This window comes from Phocoena phocoena, chromosome 3, assembly GCF_963924675.1.
Source record: "Phocoena phocoena chromosome 3, mPhoPho1.1, whole genome shotgun sequence".
NCBI classification, from domain to species: domain Eukaryota; kingdom Metazoa; phylum Chordata; class Mammalia; order Artiodactyla; family Phocoenidae; genus Phocoena; species Phocoena phocoena.
Window position 1 is genome coordinate 62,317,404 of NC_089221.1, and position 22,058 is coordinate 62,339,461.

Here is a 22,058-nt window from a genome sequence, read left to right on the forward strand (position 1 = left end):
AAATTCCTAAATGAAAACTGGGCAAATGGTATATCTGGCCAGCTGCAACCTCCTGCCTTGACCTTCCTTCCTACGGTTTCTTTGTTGTTGGTACTCTTGATTAAGTAGCCTTGGTTTCATTTTGTAATTTTGCTAGTCATCAGGAAATTCACTTGCATGACATTATTGCCAAATGAGAACACAGTTGAATTACTGTGACTGTGGTGTAGGGTAGTGCCATGGAGAAAACTTTGTTTTCTCTACAGGAAAAAAACTTTGTTTTCTCTACAGACTACAGAAATCATGAGTGAGGTATAGGTAAACGGAGAGCCACAAAGATCCATGAACCAGTAGAGAGAGTTCAGATGTAAATCAACAAACACATAGTAAACTGATTTTCACTTGAAGCTGAAATTCAGTGGGGAAAGGACAGCTTTTTAATAACAAATGGTGGAATATTTAATAACAAATAGAGGAAAATCAGACATGCATTCAGCTCTTAACCTCACACCATACATAAAAAATAATGCAAAATAGATTATAGACCTAAACATAAAAGCTAAAAACAAGAGGAAATCTTTGCAAATTTGGAGCAGGCCAAGATGGCTTAAATAACAACTCATGCTATGAATCTAGCTCGACCCTAATCAAAAACCTCAACAGAGGACAAAAAGAAAACTATAATCCAACATCACTTAAACACACAGAAATATATCTACTTGAACTCTGCAGGATATATTAAAACCAAGACTAGAACATTACAAATATTTCCAATAAAATCAGAAACAAGATAGTGTTGTCTTCCACCACCACTACTATTCAACATCATAGTGAAGCTTTATCCAAGCAAAGAGAGGAGAAAAACAAATGAGAGATAAAAATATTTGAAAATAAAATATAAATCTGTCATAACTTCTGGACAATGTAATTAAGTATCCAGAACAAGCAAAGAAACCAAAAAACTACCAGATCTAAGAAGAGAGTTCACTGAGAAGGCCAAATGCGAGAACAGAAAAGTCATTTGTTTTCCTATACACCAGTAATAATTAATTTTGAAAGTATGATGAAGGGAACCATTCATAATGGCAACCAAAATTTAAACGTACACAGGAATGAATCTAACATGGAATGCTTAAGATTCCTTATGATTAGAAACTATAAAATATAAATATAACGCTACTGAAAGACAGGAAAAGAGGGAGGGAAGGGAGATGGAAATACACAAATTCCACATTACCCTAATCAAAATCCAAAAACAACTTTTAACAGAACTTGACAATTTGATCCTAAAGTTTATCTGAAAGATGAAACTTCTACTTTTTATACCTCAATATTATTTAAAAATTTACAAATACATATTTGTGTCACTTGCATAATAAAGTAATTTTTTCCAGATCTATGGCGATATAATTGACATAGAATATTATGTAAGTTTAACGTGTCAGCAGGTACATGAAAAGATGCTCAGCATCACTAATTATCAGGGAAATGCACATCAAATCCACAGTGAGGTTATCACCTTAAACCTGTTAGAATGGCTATCACCGAAACGCCAAGAAATAACAAGTGTTGGTGAGGATGTGGATAAAAAGGAAACACTGTGCACTGCTGGTGGCAAATTGGTAATGTGAGACATATCTCACATATTTCATATACACACATATACATATATCTGTATGTGTGTTGTGTGTAAAATGGGATATCATTCAGCCATGAGAAAGGAAGAAATCCTGCCATTTTTGACAACATGGCTAGATCCTTGAAGACATTATGTAAAGTGACAGAATAACTTTTAATTAATAACCATTTTCCTACACTTAAAAAATCAAATTCCAAATTTACCTTTATACAAACTTCCTAATGAGAGACAGTCTATAACTACTAGACTAACTACTAGTATGCCTATATTTACATTTTTTTAATGTTTATTAATTTTTTTCTTATTCGTCATCCATTTTATACACATCAGTGTATACATGTCAATCCCAATCTCCCAATTCATCCCACCACCACCCCCACCTCCCGATATATTTACATTTCTTTATGATGTTTATTTACATTTAAGTTACATTTATAATAGTCAAGTAGTCTAGATTATGAGAATATCAATTTTTATTTATCAGTTTGAAAGAGGAATATAGAAAAAACTACCAAATACCTCATTTTCATATTTAGTAATTTCAATAGTATCCTCAGATTTAATGAAATAATCTACCTTAATGGAAATGTAAAGCCAAAGTTTAATGAAATAATGAAGAGCACTGCCTGCTTTAAATGGATGGCAGTGCAGGACTGTAACCTGCAGGACCGCAAGCTGAAACAATGCAAAGCAATCTTGATAACCAACTGTAAAACTTATAATGGATCTGTGACTTCTTTTTTTTTTAATTTTTTTTTTAAGTTTTAGTTATTTTATTTATTTATTTTTTGGTTGAGCCAGGTCTTAGTTGTGGCTCACCAGCTCCTTGGTTGTGGCATGCAAACTCTTAGTTGTGGCATGCATGTGGGATCTGGTTCCCCGACCAGGGATCGAACCTGGGCCCCCTGCATTGGGAACACAGTGTCTTATCCACTGCGCCACCAGGGAAGTCCCGGATCTGTGACTTCTAAAAATTTTGTAGAAACATTTAAAACTCTCTTATTACTGTCAGTCAGAAATGTATAGGAAAATGAAAAACAATAAAATATTTATTTAATATACTGTAACTTAACATTAGAAACATTGAGAATTAACTTATCAAGAGTAGTTTGAATGGGCTCACCTTATTCTCAATCCTTTAAAGCAGGGGCCCCCAACCAGTACTGGTCTGCAGCCTGTTAGGAACCGGGCTGCACAGCAGGAGGTGAGTGACGGGCGAGCAAGTGAAGCTTCATCTGCCGCTCCCCACCACTCACATTAATCACCACCTGAACCAGTGGTCCCCAGCCTTTTTGGCACTAGGGACCAGTTTCATGGAAGACAATTTTTCCACAGATGGGGTTGGAGGGGAAGAGATGGTTCAGGCGATAACGTGAGCAATGGGGAGGGGCAGATGAAGCTTAGCTCGCTCACCTGCCTCTCACCTCCTGCTGTGCGGCCCAGTTCCTAACAGGCCACAGGACCCCTGGCCTGAACCATCCCCCCCCATTGCTGTACCACCTGAACCATCACCACCACCCCCCACAACCCCACCCCATCCGTGGATAAACTGTCCTCCAAGAAACCGATCCCTGGTACCAAAGAGGTTGGGGACCACTGATTTAAAGTACCAAGCAAGCAGGCTTCCCTGGTGGCACAGTGGTTAAGATCCACCTGCCGATGCAGGGGACACGGGTCTGAGCCCTGGTCCAGGAAGATCCCACATGCCACAGAGCAGCTAAGCCCGTGCGCCACAACTACTCAGCCTGCGCGCTAGAGCCCGCGAGCCACAACTACTGAGTCCATGTGCCACAACTACTGAAGCCCACATGCCTACAGCCCGTGCTCCACAACAAGAGAAGCCACTGCAATGAGAAGCCCATGCACCACCACGAAGAGTAGCCCCCACTCACCACAGCTAGAGAGAAAGCCTGTGCGCAGCAACGAAGACCCAACGCAGCCAAAAATGAATAAATTAATTTTAAAAAAGAGAAAGAAAAGTACCAAGCAAGCATCTTTTCTATTCCTTGATAAATTACTCCTTTATAAGTTTGGATCAGCTTCCAACATTGTATCCTTTGTACTTTCAATGTTGTGAATTATCTCCTGGAGTTCCTCTAATGTGAAGATTTTTGGCAGCATCACTTCCTCTGGCATATCTTCGGCCTTTTCATCACAATTATTTTCCTCATTTATGTTGCAAAGCTTGCCTTACTGAAGTTCCTCAAGCTACATATTTAGAGTCTCTCAAAAAGGGGCAGTGTCACCATTTCCACAGACAGCTATTTCTCTATAACTCCAGTTACATTCTATCTGAATTTCATTTCTAGTGTTATTTTCATTTCCTTGATGCATTTTAATCTTTGTTGACCAAATCCCTCTTTTAATTAACTATTTTTATAAAATGTTAAGTGGGTTTCTCACTGGGAAACAAGTAGGGACCACTATTGCATGCTTTGCAGTCTGTACACAAACTGAATAACATACACAGCGACCAATCACTAAAAATAACTTTGAAAGAAGTAACATGACTGGTCACTGATCATGATGCACATTTGTTATATACATAGTGAGTTGTGGACTGAAGAGCGAGTGATGAAGTTTGTACATTATGCAGTTACCAAGTTAATATACCACGATATCTGAAATTTGAACCGTCTTGTTAGTGGACTGGTGTTATTTAACTAAACTGTGGTAACTGAGGTTCAAATATCAAAGTCACGCAAAGCAAGGACTACCTGTCCATAAATGCTGTTATTTATATGGTATAACATTAATAAACGAAAAATTTACAGAAGAATCTTCAACATTTGCCTTCATTACCAAATGACATAAATCTGATGCAAGAATCAAGTAATTTATAGGTGTTCTACAGATATAATTAGTCCTTGACTTTTATATATTTGATTTTCACAACTAACTTTTGAACAGGACATATTCATACCCATAATCATCTTTCATAAATGGGATTTGGATTTTAGAAAGGAGAGTTCAAACTCTCACATGGTGGCATTGTCTGCTAGAAAACAATACTGTTTCAGTTGTGTTTACACCCTACTACAGTAGAGTTTATTTGTGCAATTATGGAAATTTACTACATTTTGACCTTATACAAAAATTTCTGGAAAACAAAATCAGCAGTGGTGGTGAAAAATTCATAGTAAGAATAAGAAAGGTTTTACGAATTTAATTCCACTGAGACAAGCAGAACTCTTTGGCATCAGACAGTCAATGAATTAAGCTAGTTTTTTTTCACTGTGAATGTAAACTATCAAATACAAAAAAAAAAAAAAGACCAACACAAGTTACAAAACTACGTAAGATTTTATATATAATCAGAAATTGCATTATATTTAGTTCTCTGACAATGGAACCCTCTACATAATAACATATCAGTCCACCGTTTGAATTTTACATTACAACTGAAACTAGAGAAATGCTCTTACATTTACTAATATTCATTAGAAGTTCTACACTGATAAACTGAATAAAGCATTTCTATTGGTAGTAATGGAATTTGAAAATCAGAAGAAAGCATGCTCACAAGTTTTAGGTCATAGAATGACAAAAAAAATACTTTAGCTCATTAGTATCCCTCTTTGTAGGAAGTCAAAATATTGTTGTATGTAATCTTATTTTGTCTTCAAACTGATTAGCACCCTATCTGACAAAAGAAATACCTTAATATTAGAGAGACGGAAATTAAAAAACAGAATAGGAACTCAAGTTTCTGAATTTTGTCACTTCATTACTTCCTCCAAAACATTTCAGACAGGAAATTTTAAGTTAATAATAAAGGGTGGATTGGTATTTAACATATTTTTTAATATATATTTTTAATATATCACTACTTGTCATTCATCCAAAAGTCAAAATGATCTACTCTTTTACCTACCCCAACAATCCGTTTCATAGCATCCAATTTAGCAGAATCTTTGTTGCTCTCTAACATTTGCTTTAGATCTTCATTCCTATACAAAAGAAAAGAAAAAATTACATATTTAGATTTTTACATTACACAGGTATTAAAACATATAATTTTAATAATATAAGAATTAGAAATAACCTGATGCACAATGTTACATAACTACTTTGCTATTTATAATTAAATATGTTTCTCATCTAACCCTACCAAATAATATCAAAGTGCTGTGTTGTCACAAAGCCCATCAATAAAACAAAAATATAAAACTGTACCTCAATTCTGAGCAAAATATCAACAATCAGAGGCATACAGATTCGCTCATCCCAAAATTTCTCTTGTATAATCATCAGAAAAAAAGAGATAATAAAAATTCTTGAGTCAGCACTAAAATATTTTCATAAGCCAAAATGTAAGATCTTTCAGGACTTCCCTGGTGGTCTAATGGTTAAGACTTCGCCTTCCCATGCAGGGGGTGCAGGTTCCATCTCTGGTGGGGGAGCTGAGATCCCACATGTCTTGGGACCAAAAAAACCAAAACATAAAACAGAAGCAGTATTGTAACAAATTCAATAAAGACTTTTTAAAAAATGGTCCACATCTTTAAAGATTTAAAAAAGAGGGCTTCCCTGGTGGCGCAGTGGTTGAGAGTCCGCCTGCCGATGCAGGGGACACGGGTTCGTGCCCCAGTCCAGGAAGATCCCACATGCCGTGGAGCGGCTAGGCCCGTGAGCCATAGCTGCTGAGCCTGTGCGTCCAGAGCCTGTGCTCCACAACGGGAGAGGCCACAACAGTGAGAGGCCCACGTATCGCAAAAAAAAAAAAAAAAAAAAAGAAAAAACCAACAGCAGTTATTTCTGCTTAATATGACTTCCCCCAAATAAACTGTTACTCAAAAGAGAAATGCAAAGAATTCCCCATAACAGAAAAAAAAAAATGTAAGAACTTTCTTCAGAATATGTCAAGAAAGAGCACCAAATGAAGAAAAGCTATGTGTCATTCACACATCCTTTTTTCTCCCTAGCTCGCAAAAAGAAAAAAACATAAATCTGTAGGGAAACCCACATCAATACTCCCTAATTCAAAGAATTAAGTTAAGGCAATTTTAACATGTAAATGAGAGGATGAGGTAATGAACCAGAGCAGTTAGTGATAAGGATGAAAATGTAGGACAGATTCAGGAACTTCTTGGAAGTTGAAATCAGTGGGATGCAGTGACTGAATGTAAAGGATAAGACAAGCACTCAGTAAGGATGCCCCCATTCCCAGCTTGGATGACCAAGCAGATGATGATGTTACCAAGTAAGATAACTTTGCTGAAGTGGTAGGCATTTTCTCCTTTCCAAAGCTGCTTGCTATATAAACATCCTTAAAAGATAATTTAGAACAAAAACAATCAATGCCTTCATATAGACAGGCTGCAAAAAGGAGAAAAACCCACACAGAATTGCCTCCCAGTATTTTTTTTTTTGGCTTACAACTGACCTGCTCCTATTCTTCAAAGTGTGCGTTCCCCCCAGCAATTAAAAAATCCCTCCCAGCAAAAAAAAAAATTCATAATTTGTAATATCTAATCATTTTTCCCTCAACACAGAAAAACAGAATTTTTTAAAGTTATTATATAGCTAGAAAAGAGTTCGTAGACTTGACACCAAAAGCACAGTCCATAAAAGGGAACACTGATTAATTAATTTCATCAAAATCTAAAACTTGTTCCAGGGAATTCTCTCTTAAGAAGAAAAAAAAATTACAGACTGGCAGAAAATGTTTGTAACCACATATATGCAAAAGACTAGTATCCAAAATATAAAAAGAACTCCCAAAACTCAACAGTAAAAAACAACCAATTCAATTAGAAAAGGGGCAGAACACATTGTTACAGACTGAATTGGTGCCCTCCCCCAAAGTTCACACACTGAAGCCCTGACCCTCAATGTGACGTTATGTGGAAATAGGGCCTTTAAAAAGAGGTAGCTAACATTAAATGAGGTCAAAAGGATGGGATTCTAATCCCATCTGGTGTCCTAAGACAGAGAGTGGTGCACATGCACAGAAAAAAGGCCATGTGAGAAGACAGTCACCTGCAAGGCAAGGAGAGAGGCCTCATGAGAAAACAAACTTGCCAACACCTTGATCTTGGACTTCTAGCCTCCTGGAAGAACTGTGAGAAACTATGAGAAATAAATTTAAGCCATCCAGTCCATGGTATTTTGTTATGGCAGCCTTAACAAACTATTACAGATTCTGGTAATAAGAAGTGAAGTGTTCATGTAATAAATACCTAAAAATGTGGAAGTGGCTTTGGAACTGGGCAACAGGTAGAGGCTGGAACAGTTTTGAAGTGCATCGTTTTTTTTTTTTAAACATGCATTGAAGAGACTGTTGGTAAATATATGGAGTTAAAGGTGATTCTGATGAGATCTCAGATGGAAATGAGGAACATACTACTGGAAACTGGAGGAAAGGCAATCCTTACTATAAAGTGAAAAGAACTTGGCCCAACTATATGTTCCAGTGTTTTGTGGAAAACAGAAGTTAAAAGTGATGACCTGAATATTTAGCCGAGGAGATTTCTAAGCAAAGTGTGAAAGCCACAGCCTGGTTTCTCCTTACTGCTTACAGTAAAATGAGAAAGAAAGATAAATTGAAGGAATTGTTAAGCAAAAAAGGAACTAGAACTTGAAGATTTAGAAAAATCTCAGCTTATCCATGTTGCAAAAATCAAGCAAGTGTCTTCAGAAGAGAACACCAGAGAACACTGAAAAATCATTTGATAACGAAATCACGGATGCCCCTCGTGGATTTAATCAGACACCTCAGCTGAAACCAGGAATAGAGATGGGATTATACCAGCAGAGACACCACCAGTTTGGACTAAAAGGAAGAGTTGGGACAAAACAAAGGAAAGCTGGATTCTACAGGACAGGACAATGTGAGGACACAGAGAGAAGACAACCATCTGCAAGCCGAGGAGAGAGGCTTCAGAAGAAATCAAACCTGCCAACACCTTGATCTTCAGTCCCAGATTCAAATGTGAGAAATAAATGTCTGTTGACCAAGCTACTCAATCTGTGGTATTTTGTTATGGCAGGCCTAGTAAACTAATACAGACATCAAGAAACAATTCACTGAAGGAGATAAACAAATGGCAAAAAGCACATGAAAAGACATTCAACTTAATTAGCCATTAGCAAATTAAAACCACAGCAAGATATCACTGCACACATATCAGAATGGCTCACTTAAATAAAATAGTGGCAACACCAAAGGATAGTGAGGATGTGGAAGAACTGGACTGCTCACATACTGCTAGTGGGCATTGTAAAAGGTTATAGCCACACTGGCAGCTTAGCAGTGTCTTATAGAACTAAACCTGCAATTACCATCCAAGCCAGTAATTGCACTCTTGCGCATTTATACTCACGCAAATATCTGTATTCAAGTATTCATAGCAGCTTTATTCCTACTAGCCAAAATGGAAAAAACCCTTCTGGAAACAACCCAGATGCCCTTCAATCAGTGGATGGTTCAACAAACTGTGGTACACCCACAGCATGGAATACCACTCAGCAATAAAATGAAACAAGCTATTGACATCTCAATAACTCTGATTAATCTGCACAGAAGCATACTGCGTGAAAAAAATTAATCCTAAAAGGTTACATACTGTATTACTCCATTTATACAACATTCTTGAAATAACAAAATTATAGAAATGGACAAAGATTAGTGGTTGCTGAGGGTAAGGACAAGAAGCGGGAAGTGTGGATATAAAAATACAACACAAGAGATCCCTATGGTGATGAAACTGTTGTATCTTTACCTTTGGGGTGGCTACATGAAACTAGATATGTGATTAAATGGGAACAGAATACCACCCCAACACACACACACAAATAAGTACAAGTAAAACTGGAGAAATCTGAACAAGACTGGTGAAGTATGTCAATGTAAACATCTTGGTTGTGATATTGTACTATAGTTTATCACTGAAGGAAACTGAGTTAAGGGGTACACGGGATCTCTCTGTATTATTTTTTATACCTGTATACGAATCTACAATAATCTCAAAATCAAAAGTTAATTAGAAAAAAGTTATATGATAATTACAACTCATTTATAAGAAGAGAAGCCTATTTTTAAAAACGGTCAAAAGATTTGAACAGATATTTCACAAAGTAAGATTAAGAATACCACTAAGTACATGAAAAGATACTTAAGGTCATTAACTATCAGAAAATGCAAATTAAATGAGATACCATTGCACACCCATGAGAACAGATGAAAGACAATGACAATAACAAATGTTGCCAAGACTGTGGAGCACCTAGAACTCTCACAGGCTGCCAGTAGCAATGTAAAATAGTACAACCACTTTGGAAAACTGAGAGTTTCTTACAGATTTAAACATAAATCTACTATGTGATCCAGTCATTCCACTTCCCAGAGAAATAAAAACATATTTCCACATAATAACTTAAATGAATATTCATAGCAGCTTTATACATATTAAAAAACTAGAAACAATCTAAATGTTGATCGCATAATGTGATTTAGCCATACACTGGAATACAACCCAGCAATGAAAAAGAAATAATCATTGATACATGCAACAAGATGGATGAATTCTCAAAATCATTATGTGAGTGAAAGACACCAGACACAAAAGAGCATAATCTAATTCATTTAAAGTTCTAGAAAATGCAAACTAATCTGTAGTGATAAAACCAAGATCAGTGGTATCATAGGCAAAAAGAAAAATGGACATGAAAGGAACATTAAAAAATTTCTTATCCATAAGAAGATGGAAATGTTCTGTATCTTCTTAACTGTGGTGGTGATTTTACAGGTGTATACATCTGTCAAAACTCATCTAATTATAATCTTTAGGTGGGTGATTTGTCGTATGCAAATTATACCTCCATAAAAATGATATTAAAAAGTTTTAGTGTTTTATTCACATGTGTGAATAAGACACTAATCCTCCAAAACAAGACTAAAAGTCATATATTTATTTCTGAGAAATACATTATTAAGGATGAGATAAACCACATTTTCATACTCTGAAATTAGAGTATCACATTTAAGCTTCAAGCTTAACTCAAGAATTTATTTATTTATTTATTTATACAGGGGTTTTTTTTTTTAATGTTTTGGTTTGTTTTATTTATTTACTTTTGACTGCATTGCGTCTTCGTTGCTGTGCGTGGGCTTTCTCTCTAGCTGTGGTGAGCGAGAGCTACTCTTCGTTGTGGTGCATGGGCTTCTCATTGCGGTGGCTTCCCTTGTTGCAGAGCACGGGCTCTAGTTATGCAGGCTTCAGTAGTTGTGGCACACAGGCTCAATAGTTGTGGCTCGTGGGCTCTAGAGTGCAGGCTCAGTAGTTGTGGTGCACGGGCTTAGTTGTTCCGCAGCATGTGGGATCTTCCCGGACCAGGGATTGAACCCGTGTCCCCTGCATTGGCAGGTGGATTCTTAACCACTGCACCACCAGGGAAGCCCCTTATTCAAGAATTTAAATCACTGAATTTTATTTTAGGACGTCAAAGGAAAATTCTCTTAAATGACTGTAAGAAAATTGATAAGAAACTAAGACTGTAGTATTACCAACAGTAATTAACTACTTGTACTAGTTATTAGTTTATGATTAGCAATTTTTAATAGTTTCTTCAACAAACTCTCCAGAAAAGAGATTTAAAAATTTACTCCACATAGCTCCTTCATGCAATATGGTTCAAGCACACACGCGCGCACACAACACACACACACACACACACACACACACAATCAGAAGCCCTTTTCATCTCAGCTTAAGCTTTAAAGTAGGTGACAAGAACTTCCTTAACTACTACAAATAGACAGCCTTGACAGAAAAGCTTTACTTTGTACATTTTACAAATTTAGGCCTAATGTAGGCAAGTAAGCACTTACCAATAATGAATGACTGATCATGTGTTATTATGGGCTGAGTTGTGTCCCTTCCCAAATTCCTATGTTAAAATCCTAACCCTCAATACCACAGAATATGAATGTATTTGTAGATGGAGTCTTTAAAAAGGTCATTAAATTAAAATAAGGTCAACATGGGTTGGCCCTAATCCAATAGGACTGATTTTTTACAAGAAGAGCACATTAGGACAGATACACAAAGACGAAAAGATGATCATGTGAGGGCACAGCAAGAAGGTGGCCATCTGCAAGACAGGGAGAGAAGCCTCAGAGGAAACCAAATCTGCCAAAACCTTGATCTTAGATTTCTAGTCTCCAGAATCCAGGGAAAATATATTTCTGTTAATTATGCCACCAAGTCTGTGGCATTTTGTTATGGCAGTACTAGCAAACTAACATATAAGTTAAATGTTTCAAACTGTCATGGCAGTAAAAAATAAATAAATAAACGGAAGCTAAGTATATTTTTCCCAAAAAGAGTAGAGGCAATGGGATTTACTATGAAAAAAATTTCCCTTTCTTTCCAAGCAGAACATAAAATTAAATGCAATGGTGACCACTAGCAGGACACAAAAATAATTAAATAATTACAATAACTACTTTTCTCTAATTAAAAATACAGCTAGACAATATATAAATAGTAAGACAGGAACATATAAGAACTACATCCGAGGATATACATCTACAAAATATAAAATACTATAACTGTTCTCTGTAATGAATTCAGAATCCCTTCTTAAAACTTCTTGTTCTTTCACATTGCACTATTAACTGAAAAGGAACAAAAATCAATGAAACCACAAATGAGGTTTTTTCCTTTCTAACTTTTGCTGTTTTCCTATTTTACTTACTAACCATGTAGACTTTTACGAATGAAAAAAGTAAATGAAACTTTTTTAAAACTTTGGAGGAATAAGAAAGTGAAAAAAGCTTACGTAATTAGATAAGAAGTAAATAGAAAGAAAATGTAACCACACATATACATGTCAAAAAAAGAAAGAAAATTCATTTTCTCATGTCTGATCCCTTTTTTCCCCAAGAGTGTTCTACCCATCTTCTCCACCAGTGTTATCTGGAGAGAGAAGTGAGCAATAAAGAATAATGAAGTGTCAATTTTTAGAACATTCCAACCTCTAACCCCAGGTGCAATCATGTTCATGGCCTAATGGAAACTTGGTTTGTTCCTCTAAAGCTCGAGATGCCACAGTCCCCTTCCCAAGCACCTTTAGGTCCTGACCCACTCTCTCAAACTAAACACAAGAAAACACGAATTCGATATTAAAGCCAAAGGTTTTGCTCTTCACGTTTAACAGAAAAGATGGTCTTCAAAACCGATACAAGTATCTTTTGTGTTAACTCACGTAGAGAGCTAATAACTTTGAGATTCAGAGAAAAGAGACAAGAAAATCCTAGGCACTGTTTCAAACTGATGTAATATTCAACTTCTCAGATATGTCATAAACACCTACTGAAAATTCTGATATAAATTACATTATCTCTACACAAATTCCTGTCTGCTTGTCACCAAAACAGTAAAGAGTGGGGGGAAGTTAATACCATAACACCTAATTTACCCTCAAAATATGTTCACTTGTATTGAGCATTTTAGGTCTATCTCCTTTGCTATATGGATTCAAATATGGCCTATTAACATGTATTACTACATTAATCTTAGAAATTGAGAAATTCTTTTTGCTAAACATCAGAAGAATTGATTCAAAATAATGCTGAATTAGTAATATTTTCATTAACTCCTTACCAAAAACCAATGTGTTTCAAATATTGTTTTTTAATTTACCTAGTTCTTCATTTACCTATTTATCTGTATGTAGCTACCCAGCTTTGAGCATTAAAATACCAACTTTATTTTTACATAAGTGACATCTTGTGGTGTTAAGCGGTATAACTTTTCCTTTCATGATCAAAATATGCCTTTTTTTATAGTTTCAACGACCAGAGAAAAATATGTAACTGGAAGGTTAAAGGAAATCTTTCTATTACCAAGAAGTCACTTTTACTTCAGTACCACATAAAACAGTAACTATAATCGAAAAGCAAATTTTTACCAGTTACCTTTCAGAATTTAAGAAGTCGCAGGGCTTTTACATTGTATAAATTACCTCTTTTTAAAAATATCTGTAATTCATAACTCATTAAAACCTTCTACTCCTTTGAAAGGCAGTGTAAATTAAGGGGAATACTAAACTATGTAGCACTGTACACACTCTCAGTGCTTCTCCAAGTATGATCTGAGAAAGACTGGTCCAAGAACCATTGCCAATCCACAAATTTTTGTTACTAATCCATAAGGAAATATAAAAAGAAACTGAGAGAAAGCATTTAGAGCAATTCAACAGTGTAATTTTATAGTTTTGAATCTAATAGAAAATTGGGGCTTGCATTTTGCACGTATTTTTCCATTTCGTTTTTCTAGCAATTTATTTTTTATTGTATTTTACATACATATCCATCCACAATGGATTGGAAATTTAAAAAAAAAAAAAAAAAGGCCCTTCACCAGTTTGAGAGCACTGCACTACACAATTACTTCCTTCTCCCTCAAAAGAATCACCAAAATTTGTGTACTACAGAAAGCAACACCTGAAATTTAAATCCAGGAATGATGGATTAAGAAAAGTGATAAGGAATAGTGATTTACAGTTGGAGGTACCTCCCCAAAAGAATGCATCAAAATCTTTGAAAAGGGAAGGGCTGGATCCTTCTTAAGCCCTACCAAAAAATTCTAAAACATGGGCACCTCTTCATGCTTTGAGAACTACTTAAATGAAAGATGCTTCTACTCCAAGAGGTCCACTGTATATATGAATAGGTATGCAGAAAAAAAAAAAGTTGGTAATAAGAGAATTTACTTTTTTCTAGCGTTATGCATCTAAACGAACTGGCCTTCATAATTAGTTTATGTGCACAAGGTGAAGGCTTAGTAACTTTCAGTTCATTTAGGGCCTATATGTACGTCCCTTGGATGACACTCAGAACCTTATGCAGTTTTTGGCACAAAGTATTCACTTAATAAATACAAGAGTGAATAAAACCAGAAAACTCCATCTACCTAATCATCCGTCTATTAAGCCTCTAAAAGGAGAAACCATAAATTATCCAAGTAAATATGAACTTTTCCTCCTACAGTGTTCACAGAACTAAAGAAAGAATAGTCTACAATTGCTATCGCAACATCCTCAACCCTAGATAATCTTTTTCTCTTACTCCTCTATTAAAACTTCTCTCATTAAAGTAACAAATAATTTCCTTATTTAAAAATCCAATGCAAAAATCTCATGAGTACTTTTTGGCTTTTTCTCACTTTTTAAAAAAATTTTTTATCGGAGTATAGTTGCTTTACAACATTGTTAGTTTCTACTGTACAGCAAAGCGAATCAGCTATACATATACATATATCCCCTCTTTTTTGGATTTCCTTCCCATTTAGCTCACCACAGAGCACTGAGTAGAGTACCCTGTGCTATACAGTCGGTTCTCATTAGTTATCTACTTTATACATAGTATCAATAGTGTATATATGTCAATCCCAAGCTCCCAATTCATCCCACCCACCCCCATTTCCCCCTTGGTATCCATAGGTTTGTTTTCTATGTCTGTGTCTCTATTTCTGTTTTGTAAATAAGACTGTCTATACCAATTTTTTCAGATTCCACATATATGTGTTAATACATGCTATTTGGGGACTTCCCTGGTGGCGCAGTGGTTAAGAATCCACCTACCAATGCAGGGGACACGGGTTCAAGCCCTGGTCTGGGAAGATCCCACATGCCACGGAGCAACTAAGCCCATGTGCCACAACTACTGAGCCTGCACTCTAGAGGTGGCAAGCCACAACTACTGAGCCCGTGTGCCATAACTACAGAAGCCCGTGCACCTAGAGCCCGTGCTCCACAAGAGAAGCCACCACAATGAGAAGCCCATGCACCACAATGAAAAGTAGCCCCTGCTCGCCACAAATAGAGAAAGCCCACACGCAGCAACAAAGACCCCACAGAGGCAAAAATAATAAATAAATAAATTCATTTAAAAATATATATATATGATATTTGTTTTTCTCTTTCTGACTTACTTCACTCTGTATGACAGTCTCTAGGTCCACCCATGTCTCTACAAATGGCCTAATTTCGTTCCTTTTTATGGCTGAGTAACATTCCATTGTATATATGTGCCACATCTTCTTTATCCATTCCTCTATTTCATGAATACGTTTAGATTATTTGATATATTTGACCACTACATCTTTAAATTCCTACCTTAGATTCTGTAATTCTCTATTCTCATTTGGTTCTCATTTGCACTTGTGACACACAAATGAGAAAAAAATGGCAAAAATCCTTGCCCTTGTAGAGTTTTCATTTAGTAAGTAAAAAAACAAACATAATAAAAAAGTAAATTTTACAGTCATGAGATGAGGGAAAAATAAAGCAAAGGGAGATAGAATGCAGGAGGGAAAGGAGGAGGTAATTTTATACAGGGTGGTCAGCATAGGCTAAAGAAAGAGACATCTGAACAAAGATTTGCAAGTGAGGTAGTCAGCCATTCAGATACTGGAGGGGAGGAACAGGGAGGAAGAGCACTCTAGGCAGAGACGATGAAGGAGGGTAAATAATACTAAAGGCTTTGGTGTTTACTCTGAATGAAGTCAGGAACCACTGGAGGGTTCTGAATAGAGGAGTCATAATCTAATATACATACAGAATCATTCTGGCTGTTATGTTTAGAATACACTGTAGGGACTTCCAGATCTGCCCATGGTGCTGTAGCTTGTAAGATACTAAGCCTGCCACAGAAAACGACTATAAAAGCTGGAAAAAACAAATAAAGTAATTTCCTCAAGGCACCGGAGATCAACCCATGCAGGCAGGACTTAAGGGGCCAAGATCCTGGAACGAAAAGAAGCACACAAAGTGCACTTTTTATTCACATCAGCTTTTTTCCCTGACTGCATTTCCCCAACTGCTATTCTGGGAGAATAGAACTCAAGGAGAAATGACAGTTTTAAAAGACTGAGGACACAAATGTTAAAGTTTGGGGCTACCAAAGGCAATGGAACTTGAAGGGCAAAATTACAGAGGAGGGAATCAATGAAAAGGTACACAAAAATCTGTGTACAAACTCCCTTCAAGTAGTTGACTACATTTTCACAGGGCAAGATTCTGGGAAATCCAGCAGAAAACAACAGCAGCTGGGAGATTAAATACCTGAGCAGAGATTTCAGGAACCACACATTGCTAGGAAGAGAAGTTGGAAATCAAGTCTCCCAAGTAGAGAGGCGCTGGTAAATACCCTGGCCTTTCAGTTAAGACCACAGAAGGGCCACAACTGAAAAGTAAGGATATTCCCTAGGAGTATAAGAAAAACTGAAATAGACAAGACCTTTAAAAGCCTAAAACTGAGCTTAAACAGGATCAAAGTGATCTGCTAGAACTCTATCTACCTATCAGAAAAAAAACCACAACTCTCTTTGGAAGAAGACAGCATCCAGAGACTCGTCAGTGTTCTTATCTTAATTGTCTAGCATCTGATCAAAACTTAAGAGACATGCTAAAAACAGGAACAAATGACAAGAGAGATAAGGAGGGAGGGAGGGAGGGAGGGAGGAAAGAAGGAAGGGAGGAAGGGAGGAAGGAAGGAAGGAAGGAAGAAAGGAAGGAAGGAAAGAAGGAGAGAAGGAGAGAAGGGAGAGAAAGAGAACAAAAGGAATAGAAACAGATCCATGGGTAATTCAGATACTACAGTTATCAGATAGGGACTTTAAAATAACTACAATTAATATGGTCAGGAAAATACAGGAAAAGATGGACAAAAGAGACAAAATGATAAAGAATGTCATTAAAGTAGGAGAATCTATACAAAATAATCAAATGAATATTCAGAAATGAAAAGTACAGTTTATGAAATTAGAACTCATTAGATAGGTTTAACAGCAGACTAGAAATGGCAGAAGATAGGACTATTGAATGTGAAGGCAGGTCAAGAGAAATTATACAATTTGAAGCACCAAGAAATAAAAGAATGGAAAACACCAAACAGCACATCAGAGACACGTTGAATATGGTCAAAATATCTAACATACTTTAAATTAGAATCCTAAAAAGAGAGGGGAGAGAGAAAGAAGGGGACAAAAGCAACATTTCAAAAGTTAATGGCTAAGGGCTTCCCTGGTTGCACAGTAGTTAAGAATCCGCCTGCCAATGCAGGGGACACGGGTTCGAGCCCTGGTCCAGGATAATCCCACATACCACGGAGCAACTAAGCCCATGTGCCACAACTACTGAGCGTATGCTCTAGAGCCCACAAGTCACAATTATTGAGCCCACGTGCCACAACTACTGAAGCCCACGCACCTAGAGCCTGTGCTCCTCAACAAGAGAAGCCACCGCAATGAGAAGCCCGTGCACCGCAATGCAGAGTAGCCCCCACTCGCCGCAACTAGAGAAAGCCTGTGAACAGCAACGAAGCCCCAATGCAGCCAAAAATAAATAAGTAAATAAATTTATATTAAAAAAAATTAACAGCTAAGAGTTTTTCCAAACTGATGAAAGATGTAAACCCACATATTTTAAAATCTTAAGAAAACAGGAAAAACATAAAGAAAACTACACAAGGCCTAGCATAGCCAAACTGCTGAAAATCAAAAGACAATGAGAAAAATCTTAAAAGCATGTAAGAAGAAAACACATTTCCTTAAGGAAAGGGTCAAGAAACCTTTTTAGTAAAGGGCCAGATAGTAAATATTTTAGGCATTACAAGAGGCCATACCGTCTCTTATGATTGCAGAGTAAAATCAGCTATGTACAATACATAAATAAATGGGTATGGCTGTGTTCCAATAAAACTTTATTTATACAAATGGGCAGACCATAGTTTGCTAATCCCTATTTTAAAAGGACCAACAATAATACTGAAAGTCAACTTTTCAACAGACTTTATAGAGGCCAGAAGACAATGAAATGACATCTTTTAAAAGCTGAAAGAAAAAAGGCCAATATATAACTCTATACCCACTGAAAATACCCTTCAAAACTGAAGGTGAAAAAAAGTGGTTTTCAGACCAATAATTGCTGAGGATCTGCTGCCTGGACATAAAAGGATATGATTTCAAAAGGAAGATAAAATAATTTGAAATTTATATGCAAATTGTATGTATTCTAAATTTATAGCTTCCATCTATAAAGCAAAACCTGATAGAACTAATAGAAGAAAAGCATGTAACCACAATCATGATTTGCAATTTTAACACACCTCACTTAGACAGAACAAGCAGGTAAAAAATTCAATAACGATGCAGAAAATCTGAACACAAATAACCAACTTAACCTGACATACACAGAACTATATCCAACAACTGCAAAATAAACATTCTTTTCGAGTACACACAGAACATTTACCACAATAGACTATATGCTGGATAAGATCTTAAATTTCAAAGGTCTAAAATCATATAAGGTATGTGGAATCTAACTAAAAATCACTAACAGAAAACTAACTAGAAAATGCTCAGATGTCTGGAAAGATAAACAACACACTTCAAGTGACCTATGGGCCAAAGAAGAAATCATCAGGGAAATTAGAAAATATTTTGAACTGACTAATAAAACTGCAACATTTTACAACTCATGAGATATGGCAAAAGCAGTACTTAAAGTAAATTTATATTTCTAAATGCAATATAAAAGAAGAAAGATTGAAAATCAATATTCTAAGCTTCCATTTCAGGAAACTAGAAAAAGAATAGCAAATTAAACTCAAAGAACAAGTAAATGAATAAAGGATAAGAGGAGAATTCAATACAATAGAAAGCAAATTATAATAGAGAAAAATCAGCAAAAGTAAATGTTGGTATCTTTCAAATAGGTTGTTATGAAGACTTAATGAGATGACTGTAAAGCACTTATCACTGGGCCTAGCACATTCATTTATTCAGTATCTACTAGGTTCCATGAACTGTTCTAAGTACTGGGACTTACATTCTAAGTGAGAATGCAGTGGGGTGGGGCAGAGGCGACAGGAAATGACAGAAATGAGTGAAGAAGGAAGGAAGAGGGAGGGAAGAGAGAGGGAAAGGGAAGGAAAACATAAAGATAGAAAGACAAAATAAGTACTATCCAAATAATTAAAATAGGGTAACACAATAAAGTAATTCTGGGCAATCACAAAACACCTCTATGGGTAACGGTGATCAATTAAGCTGAGATCTCAAATGACAAGGAGACAATCACAGGAATTTTGCAAAGATACTATGGCAGGAATAAACATGGATATATAAAGACCCAAAAGAAGGTGTAGAAAGTGTCTATAAATGTAGACTATGGATGTTTTCTCAAGTACACTAAACACACAATAAATATTAGTTGACAGAATAAATGAACATAGGCTATATGCTAATCGTGTTCCTTAGAGGGATACAGAAAAACTCTTAAAGTTTCACTGGATTCTCATTGGTCATGGGCCCCAATAAAGATTAAAAACTAGGCATACATCTTCCATGTATGCATACCATCTGTGCATGTTTTAAAAACCATAATGCTACACATATATCACAGGAAATCTCCATATTTGTGAAACCCTTTACCAAAACCCTCAGCTACTTATCCTGTTGGCAGCCAACAGGAAGTACATACTACTTTTGCTCAGGATATAAGGAATACCTTCTAGAATGTGACTACTCATCCTTAAAGTTTTAAAGGAACTGTCACAGAGCCACTTGATTTATAGATGCTGAGACAAAATACTGCTTTGAACAAGCAAATGTTCTTTTTCACTGTTTAAGAGCACCATAAACCAAAGATGCCACTTTCGGTAAAAGATTAAAAGATTGGGGGAGTCTCAAAAGCCATTAAAAACTGATAAATATAGGGCTTCCCTGGTGGTGCAGTGGTTGAGAGTCCGCCTGCCGATGCAGGGTACACAGGTTCATGCCCCGGTCCGGGAAGATCCCACGTGCCGCGGAGTGGCAAGGCCCGTGCGCCATGGCCGCTAAGCCTGCGCGTCTGGAGCCTGTGCTCCACAACGGGAGAGGCCACAGCAGTGAGAGGCCCGCGTACCGCAAAAAAAAAAAAAATGATAAATATAAACACAGAAAATTTTTTTAATTTGCACTAAAATTAACTGCTATAAACTAAGTCAAAAAACAGGTAAAATGAATTTGGGATTCATCTTATAGGAGGGCTAATTTCCTTAAAATAAAATACACAGGGCCCTTAACTAATCAATAAGAGCTGATCCAATAGGGAAATGGCCAAAGGACATTTGAAAGTATTTCACTGAAAGAATAAACCAATAAATATGAGGGGGAAGATTTAATGCACTGACAATTATAAAGACTCAGTGTAATAACATCTTGCACCTATAAGACTGGCAAATATTATGAAATTTGATGGTACCCAATATTGGCAAAGGTGTAAGGAAAACAGACTTTACTGTTAGTGGAGGGAGAAAACCTCCACTAAATTACCTTACCTATCTCTAAGGTAATTTAATAAGATCTATCCTAATTAAAAATGCAATAAACTTTGACCAACAACTCTATCTGTAGGAATCTTTCCTACAAATAAATTCATAAAAATTTATGTTGCAGTATTTCTTATACTCAATAAAAAGTGAAATCAATCAAATACTCTTCAAAAAGAGAACTAACTAAATAAAAGTAATACTGGGAAATATTACACAGTAGTTAAAAAGACTGAAATAGTTTCATATGCTGATATGGACAGGCCTCCAAGATATGTTAAAGGAAAAGCAAAATACATAGAGAATAGGATATGTATTATCATTTAGTCTAAAAAATTTTTTCTAGAAGGATACACAAGAACTTTTTCATTGTGGTTATCATGGGGGTATAGGAATGGGGGATTTAAACACTTTATTACTAACTAACCACTAACATGCCTTACATTTATGACATATAATTAACTTATTTAGCCACCTGATAGTGGTATTGCTCTCTAAGCACAACTTTTAAGTATACCACCACAGAATTAGGGAACAGCAGAACAAGGAATTAAACTTGAGTCTTGTTTTCAAACCAACATTCTTCCCATTTATAACATTGCTAGGAACTTCTAAAGTTGAGTATATTAAGAAAATATTTCAACTTCCAAAAAACAAAAGTCCAGGACCAGATGGCTTCACAGGTGAATTCTATCAAATACTTAGAGAAGAGCTAACACCCATCCCTCTCAAACTCTTACAAAAATTGCAGAGGAAGGAATACTCCCAAACTCATTCTATGAGGCCACCATCACCCTGATACCAAAACCAGACAAAGACACTACGAAAAAAGAAAATTACAGACCAATATCACTGATGAATATAGATGCAAAAATCCTCAACAAAATACTAGCAATCAGAATCCAACAACACATTAAAAGGATAATACACCATGATCAAATGGGATTTATCCCAGGGATGCAAGGATTCTTCAATATACGCAAATCAATCAATGTGAAACACCATATTAACAAACTGAAGAATAAAAACCATATGATCATCTCAATAGAGGCAGAAAAAGCTTTTGACAAAATTCAACACCCATTTTTGATAAAAACTCTCCAGAAAGTGGGCATA

The 22,058-nt window shown here is 36.2% G+C and overlaps 1 protein-coding gene across 1 annotated transcript in view; it reads right to left on the reverse strand.

Moving 5' to 3' along the window:
* The window catches only part of AP3B1 (adaptor related protein complex 3 subunit beta 1), a 276,812-nt gene that overhangs the window by 233,894 nt on the left and 20,860 nt on the right, over window positions 1–22,058 (reverse strand). The window contains exon 2 of the mRNA XM_065875497.1: window positions 5,493–5,568. Coding sequence (XP_065731569.1) covers window positions 5,493–5,568 — 76 coding nt within the window. The remainder of the gene's footprint in view (window positions 1–5,492; window positions 5,569–22,058) is intronic.